This window comes from Arvicola amphibius, chromosome X, assembly GCF_903992535.2.
Source record: "Arvicola amphibius chromosome X, mArvAmp1.2, whole genome shotgun sequence".
Classification (NCBI taxonomy): Eukaryota; Metazoa; Chordata; class Mammalia; order Rodentia; family Cricetidae; genus Arvicola; species Arvicola amphibius.
Window position 1 is genome coordinate 90,978,696 of NC_052065.1, and position 8,896 is coordinate 90,987,591.

The 8,896-nt window shown below is 45.3% G+C and overlaps 1 protein-coding gene across 3 annotated transcripts in view; it reads right to left on the bottom strand.

The window, feature by feature from the left end:
* Morc4 (MORC family CW-type zinc finger 4) overlaps positions 1-4,002 on the bottom strand; it is a 56,136-nt gene extending 52,134 nt beyond the window's left edge. For all 3 annotated transcript variants that reach the window (XM_038317067.1, XM_038317065.1, XM_038317068.1), the window contains exons 1-2: positions 3,650-4,002; positions 3,448-3,520 (exon numbers count right to left, since the gene is read on the bottom strand). In XM_038317067.1, coding sequence (XP_038172995.1) covers positions 3,448-3,520; positions 3,650-3,751 — 175 coding nt within the window. In that variant the 5' untranslated portion in view covers positions 3,752-4,002. The remainder of the gene's footprint in view (positions 1-3,447; positions 3,521-3,649) is intronic.
* Positions 4,003-8,896: the final 4,894 nt, after the last annotated feature.

Sequence of the window (8,896 nt, forward strand, 5' to 3'; positions counted from 1 at the left end):
AAAAAAGAGTTCTGTAACTGAAGACTCATCCCTCATGGGAACCTTGTGGTACCTGGTGGTGGCAGCAGCAGGGAGGAGCAGCCTAACAAATCATTGAGTGAGAAAAGAGATAAGGAAGGGGAGCCTGCTTTGAAACAGTACTTCACAAGTCTCCATCTGTCCCTGCTTCAGTACGTGGAGATGTGCAAGGTTGCCAGGGACAGGCTACTGCACTACAAGGCAACTTACAATCAGGTAGAAATATAAAAGTAAGGTAGGTCATTTTTGGTCACAAGGCTATTCTTCACACACGTGCGCGCGCACAGGCACACACACACACACACACACACACACACACACACACACGCCCAAAAATTCCAATGGCCAGTACGACTGGAGCTGTAGCTCCATAGAATACTTGCCTAGTATGTGTGAAACTGTGCGTTTGATATTTAAAAAGATGCTTTTCTGGAGCTGAAGAGATGGCTCAGTGGTTAAGATCAATTGCTGCTCTTGCAGGGGATCCTGGCTTGGCTTCCAGTACCCACATGGCACAACTGTCTACAATTCAAATTCCAGGGGATCTGATACCTTCTTCTGGCCTCCCTGGGAACCGCCCTCATTTATGCGGGTATATTTACATACATGGTAAAACATTCATACACATAAAAATAACAAATCTTTTTAGAGCTATTTTTAATCCATCCCTCTTTCTGCTCTATACACCCCCAGGTTCTGTTACATCTTGCTTTTTCTTCTCTCGTAGTCATTTTTCTTAACTTAGAGGGTTTATCCCCTCTCATCTGTATTACTGCAATACCTTCCTAACAATCTTAAAAATCTACGCCTCTCTTCTCCAACTCCTCTCGGAGTTGCGCTCTAAGCACAAACTCTCCTTGTCAGGCTAGCAGGTCAAATGTCAAGCCTCCCAGCCACATCCTGGTTGCAGCTCACCTTTCTAACCTCATTTCCTACTGGGAATTTAAGGAAAATGACCTATGTTTGTGACCTCAACTTGCCACTTACTAGACATGTGACCTTAAAAATATATGCTATCTCTAATCCTCTTTTTACTCATCTTTGAAAAAAAAAAAAACACCGCTCATTTCCAAGGATAAACTACAAGGATATTTTTGAAAGCTCTTTCTTAATCATTTAAAAGCATGTGCTTTTAGACTGTTTGTGAACTCGGTGCTCTAATTAAATTCAAGGACCAAGCAGACAGTCTTCACGCTTTTGCTCATCCACTTGTTCCTTGTGAGTGCAACGTCATCCCCCACCCCACTCACCATATCAACATGCCCCAACCCTTCAGACCACTGCTCAAATGTCTCCTCCTCCTCCACAAACATTTTCTGAGCCCTCTGCTCCTGACCAACGTGAGTCATTCCTCTTCTGTCTGTATTCCTACAGCACTCGTGGACATTTCTTTTCAGACAGTGCTTGGAACATACTACATGCTTGTTCCAGGAGCTGATACATGTTTTGTCACACCTACTAATAACGTGGATCTGGATTATATCCATTTTCTACCTAGCTCGGTGACTTTGTATACAGTGGATGTTTAATATATGTCTATCAAATAAGTGATCCCCTAAAACATTAATTCAGAAGAAAAGAAAACTGTTGAAGGAAAAGACAAATGAAAGGTTTGAATTACCAGTAAACATTCTGATCATTCTGATGTTCCTTTGCCCTATCAATATTTGTGACTTGGTAAAGAAATCTGTCTTTGTTTATATATATATATATATATATATATATATATACACACACACACACACACACACACACACACACACACACACACACACACCATACGCATATTTGAATTCATGATAGCCATCTTAGGTCAGGTCTATTGTTTTTAACTTAGTATTTTTTTTTTAAATCATGATGTGAGGTGAGTGTAGTGGAGCATGCCTGTAATCCTAGCATTGGAAGGCAGGCACAGACAGATCTGTGTGCTAAAGGCTAGCCTGAGCTACACAGCAAGTTTCAGGTCAGATGGGCTACACAGTGAGACACTCTCTCAAAAAGAAAAGAAAAGAAAATCATATAAAGTTACTGTCATAGCTTAGTGGCAGAACTCTTGCTTAGCATTTATGAGGTTCTGGGTTCAATTCCTTGCATCACCAAAAAAAGGGGGTGGACGAATCATGTATTTCGAGATTACAATTTGAAAATATCACTAAGTTTCCTCTCTTTTGTCTTTTTACAATAAGCTACATGCGCATAGATGTCATTCCACTATTGGAAGGCTCTCTGTAAACATAGTCTAAAGCCTAAAAGACAGAGTCTCCTCATGCGCATAGATGTAATTCCACTATTCCTCATGCGCATAGATGTCATTCCACTATTCGAAGGCTCTCTGTAAACATAGTCTAAAGCCTAAAAGACAGAGTCTCCTCAGCCTGGAACTTCAAACTGCATCAATGCCACTCTCCTCCTGAACTTTCTAGACTGCAATCAGCAACCTACTATATAGCATTTTGGGTTATAGCCAAACTAATCATCAGAATTCTCCATCACCTTCCAAATCACTCTACTGGCTCTTCCCCTGGTTCACCGACATCATTACAAAAACAAGCCTCATGGCATGGCCCTAGCGATGGCTTAAGTACTCACCGGGGTTCATTCACATAGCTTTGAAGCCATTTTCAAGAGTTTTGTTCTGTGCTAACTAGCCTCATAAATCTGTCTCCCTTCTTTGGGTTTCTGAAATATTTATAATGTGCCTGCTCTGTGTGCTGCTGAATTGTGTGCAGAACTGCTTTTCTCCTTTGCGTTCTGAGCCCAACACCACTGCAGAAGCTGATGCAGCCAGCTCCGAGGAAGCAACTGAAAATGCTCCTTAAGCAAGCACCGGTGCACCCAGAGGTTAAGTCCTTAAGTCCTCCGGATTCATTCCAGCGGTGTGAGGGCGCTCGTGGACTACGAACCCAGCCCTCCGCAGTCTCAGGGAGCCAAATGCACTCGTGTCATCATCTCTTAAGGGATGTCCCATCATTCCTAGACTTTGTCTCTAAAGTTAAAGAAGTCGGTTCCAGATCTTTCTAAGGAGTCTACACGGTCCTCGGCACCGTTCCTTTGCCAACTTGGGGCCCTCTGTCGGCCGCCAGCTGCTGTCGAACCCAGGCGCCTCGGGGCCCGATATTTTTATGCATTGCTTTTTGATTATTTACTAAGAATCCTAAAGTGACTGGAACATCACGAACCAGACAGAACAACGGCGCAGGAACCCTACCAAACTCTTCATACACACCTCGTTTCCTGGGCTTTCCGGGCAGGATCTAGCCCCCCCCCCCACCCCAGCCCCCGAGAGAACACGGTGGCCAAGGCCCCCCGAACCCGTCCCGGGCGGACCCGCCCCACGCGCCTCGTGCATTCCTCTCGCGTCCACCGCACCACGCTGGCAACGCTGCCCCGGCTTGCGACTCTGCGGCCCGGCCCACCGTCGCCACTCACCTAGCAGCTCCGCGATGGCACTGAAGGGTCGCGTGTGACTGCTGGAGTTGCTCTGGAGGTAGCGGGGGCTCATCTGGAGGCGAGAGAAGGTCCCGTCCCGCGTGAGGCCTCGGCCCGCCGGGCCCACCCCGTGCGCCCCTCGCAGCCCGGGGACCCGCGCACGCTCGTGCGAGTCCGTCCCCTCGGGGGGCCCCCGACCTACCGTGCTCAGGCGGATCCCGAAGGCCTGCGGGACACTGCCCGTCCGGGCCAGTCCGCCGCCCAGCGCGCCAGGGCCCGCGGGGGCCCCTCGGTACAGGAGCATTTTTTTGGCCGCCAGGATACTCGTTTGCCGCTGCCGGACCTTTCGGCCGGCTGTCCCACACTAGACCGCGCTGTCCCCGGACTCGCAGCTGGCAGTGGCCGTTCCGGACTGGCCCTCCCTGGTTCCCACTCGCAGCTGGCGGAGGCGGGGCGCACTGCAGCCACCTGTCCCCAGCGGGAGGGGGTGAAGCCGGAGGAGCCCAGCGTCTGCCCCGCCTTGTCAGCACCTCTCCTGACCCACCGACTGCCGGGGCTGCCCCACGGGCTGTACAGAAATATGGCGATCTCCTGACAGACGCTCCTCCATCCCCGCCCCTAATTAATTCTTGGCGTTTGCCATAGGCCAAGCGGCCGAGCGGGAAAAGCGCGAGGGGAGGGGGGGGGGGATGGCGGTGCGTGGGGAGGGGCGGGAATGTGGCAAGAGAAGGGAGAGCGTGCACGGGATTTCTGGAGTCCCACTTAGGCTGCATGACTAACAGGCAGGATAAGACAAGTCTTTCAAGTTTGAAGGACTACAGTTTTGCTATCTGTGAAGATAGGAGACTGAAGTTAAGGGAAGTTATTCCAATAGCGGCTTCGAAATTGTATGGAAGCACCCGGAACTTTCTAGAATGTAATTGGCAAAATGCCTACCAATCCTTCAAGCATGCAGAGCGACTTTATAAAAGGAGAAACTGAATTGACTTACTATGAAATAGGGACTCGGTTAAGTTATAGAATGTGCATAAATTAATATGCAACTTTGTGTATTTGCAGGCTTGCGGGTGCACAGTGCATATACTACTTGTGTTGTTGCACAGAGCAGACACCACTTGCGTTTGAAGGCCAGACACTGAAATTCCATGTCTCTGTGGCTGGGGTGACAAGCTCACATTACCGTGTTATGCTTGCACTTTACCCACTGAGCCATCTCCCTAGCTCCTAAGTAATGGGAAATTTTTATTTTAAAAAGTTTTTATTACTACACTCAATTATTTTGTGTGTGTTTGAGCGTCCGTGTTTGTGTCCTCGTGTGGAGATCAACGCAGTTTGCGGGAGTAGGTTTTCACCTTCCACCGTGTAATGTGGGTCTAGGGATTGAACTCAGGTTCTCAGGCCTGGTGGCAATCACCGCTGAGTCATTTCACCCAGCCCAATAGTCAACTTTAAAAGGACAATCCTGTTGTAGATGAATATACATTTACAGATGCTGTATTGGTCAAACGAGGATGGTTAGCATGTTGGCTTCATATACTTATATTTTTTATATATAATGTTAGAATCAAACCCAGGTCTTTTAAGGGCACACCAGGCAAGTACCCTCCCACCAAGCTGCATCCCTCATTTCTTTTTCTGTGTGTGTGCACATGTATGTGTGTGTGTGTGTGTGTGTGTGTGTGTGTGTGTGTGTGTGTAGGGGGTGGAAGCCCTACACTGCATGTCTTTTTCAATAGGCTCACCAATTTAGCTAGACTGCCTAGCCAGTGAGTTCCAGGGATCTACCCCCCCAACTACCCCCACCACCTCAGCACTGGGGTACACTTTCAGGCGGGTGCTGGGGATATGAAGTTGGGTCCCCAGGCTTTGTATGGCAAGTGCTTTAAGCTTTATCGACTAAGCCACCTCTCCAGCCTCCCTTTGCGTGTGTGCATGTGTATATGTTTTCATGTGGGGAGGTTGCCTGTGTGTGCGTGCGTGCATGTGTGTGTCTGTGTGTGTGTGTGTGTTTTGTGTGTGTGAAAGCCAGAGGTCAACTCTACCTTGTGTTTTTTTGAGACAGGGTCTTTCAGTGGCCTAGAATTCACTGTGTAGGATGACTAGCCGGTGATCTGCCTGTTTTCTGTCTCTCGCGTGGTAGGACTACAAGAGGTTGCCCACCCTGCTTGTTATAGAGCATGCGTTCCAAGGATTGAACTTAGGTCCTTATCCTGGCACAGCAAACACTTTCTTAACTGAGCTATTCGACAGACACCCCCCCCACACACACACCCTTTTTTTGAGACAGACTCTTTGTTCTCAGCTCAGGCAGGCCTTTATCTCTCTATCTTCCTTCCTCAGCCTGGACACAGGGGAGGGCCGCCATGCCCTTTTGTTTGTGATGAAAATATTTTTTTTTTTTTTTTTTGGTTTTTCGAGACAGAGTTTCTCTGTAGCTTTTTTGAAGCCTATCCTGGAACTAGCTCTTGTAGACCAGGCTGGTCTCGAACTCACAGAGATCCGCCTGCCTCTGCCTCCCGAGTGCTGGGATTAAAGGCGTGCGCCACCACCGCCAGGCTGATGAAAATATTTTTTAAAGTGCAGCTATTTAGAAATGTATAGCACTTTATTCTTCTCCCTAGACTCCTTATTGTTTGGTAACATAGCAGAACTTCTTCCTTATAACTACACACCTGCTGCCCAACTTCTGCCAGTGCCTGCATCTCTCAATTAGCAGTTCATCTGTTGTCGGACATTGAAGGGGAATATGAATTTCCGCTAGTGGGACTGGTGCTGCAGTAAACATGGAAGTGCAGATGTCTCTTCTGTAGCCACTTCATTTCTTTTGGAAATGTCCCCAACTTTGGGATTTCTAGACTCCATTGTAATACTGTGTCTAAATTTTTAAAGGAAGCGCCATACACTTTTTCATAATGTGTATGCTAATTTGCATTCCCACCAACCGCTTACAATGGTTTCCTTTTTTTTCCACACCCATACCAGTAATTGTTTTCTTGGTCATTTTGTCATTCTGACTGGAATGAAGTGTCCTCTCATTGTGATTTTCGTTTTCGTTTTAGCTATACTGGGATTTTGGTGTACATGTAGACTGAGATTGGACCTGGGGCATCACGCCCCATCACACTACCATCGAACTATCTATTTCCCGATTCCTTTTTACCTTTTATTTTGAGATAGGGTGCCCAGGCTGGCTTTGAAATTACTTTGCAGTCCAAATAGGCTGAGCATGCAGTCACCCTTCCTTAATATTCCAAATATCTGGGATTGCAGGCCCATGCCATCAAGCCCAATGAGTATTTTAAACTAACTTATATGCCTTTTATGTATTTTTTTGAGAAATTGACTTCCACTGTAAGTCTCATGAAATTGGGTAAGTATTTATATAGATAGTAAGCGACTGGTGGGGAAGAGGCAATTCTTCCACAGTATAAAAATGTGCAAGTTGTCCAGGGCAATCTGGTGATGCAGGTTTTTGGGAGTAGTTGTCCATGCTGGGGTAATGATTTTTGGAAAAGCAGCTGCCTGAATCACCCATGTTCCTCTAAGTAGCCCCTCACCCATGCCCCTGTAAGTAAGCTCCCCAAAACCCATTGATTCATCAAACTGCATTTGAATGGAATAATTTCTTTTATCTGCTCTTGTTCTATCTGGTGCAAATAGAGAGTCCACAAGTAAAGTCATGCAACACTGTGTGACATGATACCTTTTATTGGGAAATCAAGTAGATATGTATGCATTTACACATAGATCTATGTTCAGCATATGTATCCAGTCAACTCAGTGTCCATGGGGCACTGGTTTCAGAACCCCCGAATACACCCAATTCTGTATACACTCAAGTTCTGTGCATAAAATGGTATAGCAATTGCATATATCCTACCCCTATTTTCTCATATACTTTAAATAAAATCTAGATTGCTTTTAATATGTAAAAATGTACATGCTATGTAAATCAATGTTGTGCTGTACTGTTTGGAAAAAGTGACAAGAAAAAATTGTGCCCATTCAGTTCAAAAATATTTTTAATCTGTTGTTGGTTATATATATATATATATGTATGTATATACATATATATGTATATGTATATACATACATATATATATAATATAAACTAACTAAATATATAAATATGCCTGGTCTACAGAGTGAGTTATAGGACTGGCTCCAAAGCCACACAGAAACTTTGTGTGTGTGTGTGTGTGTGTGTGTGTGTGTGTGTGTGTGTGTGTATATATATATATATCCTAAGTAATATAAATATGTGTATATGTGCAAGTAATTATATGTGTATAATAAATACATGTACGTAATGAAATATATAATAAAATATACAAATATATGTATAGATACAGAACCCATAGGTACAAAAAGCTAATTGTAGACACACAATAAAAACAATATATAATTCCTTGTATTTCTATTTTTAAAACCTATCTTTTTCTTTAAAACTTCCAAAATACACAAACAACGAAATGATCAATCTCTGCTGACATATTACTTAGGTGCAGAAACGATTAAACTCACACAGCTACCCATACTCACAAATAAAATAAATAATTCTTTTAAAATGTCTATTTTAGAGATGCCCTAACAGGAATGCTTATGTCTGATGACATATTCAATCCCTTTTTCAGAGCAACCCAGGCCATATGTTCCTCTGTAAGCAGAGCCCAGCATTTGTAAAGTTTTGTTCTCTTTGTTTTTATAGTCAAGCCTTGATCATCTCTCAACGGGCTCTCTAACTGCCTTCTGAGATGTGTACTATGATCCTCCTGTTCTGCTTGCTTCTGGGCATTGTGGCTGTATTTTACTATTGTGGGATTTGGGGTCTGTGGCCTCATAAGCATTTAGTATCGTGATTGGCAACCGGGGTTCCACACATTTCTCAAATGTCTCCAGCTTTCTATGTCAGAAGTGATCCCCAGAGGCAAGTGAACTGGGAAGAGTTCAGGGCCTAGCCTCTAGCTTTCCTGCCTCTAGGCAGCTCTAAATAAGACAGTAAATGAATCTACGCAAATTCTATCAGTGCTGCTCCACAGGGCAATCAAAGGGCCGTGACATGAAGTTCCACTGTGTAGCCCCCAAATAAGGCTTCTGTAGCAGCTGGCACATTAGCAAAGGAAGATGGATTCCAGAGTACTGGGCTATGGTGAAACCCTGGGGTTTGCTACACAGAACCAGAAAGTGCTTCTGCGGGATGGGGCAGAACCATGGAGCATCCCCACTAGTTTCTGTCCTGGAGCTGAGCTGTAGGAATCAAGTCCAGTGTCCCCCTGCTCTAGGGCCTTTGGGTCATAAGCTCTGAACTTTTTACCTGATCTTTGCTGTTCAATGCTGTCTGTTTATTTGGTCAAGGTTGAATGCCTAGCCCTGGAGGAATCACACACAGAAGCACTTGGCATTGTCACATTGGGTTCCAGGGTGTGTGTGAGTTTCTTCCATCATGTCC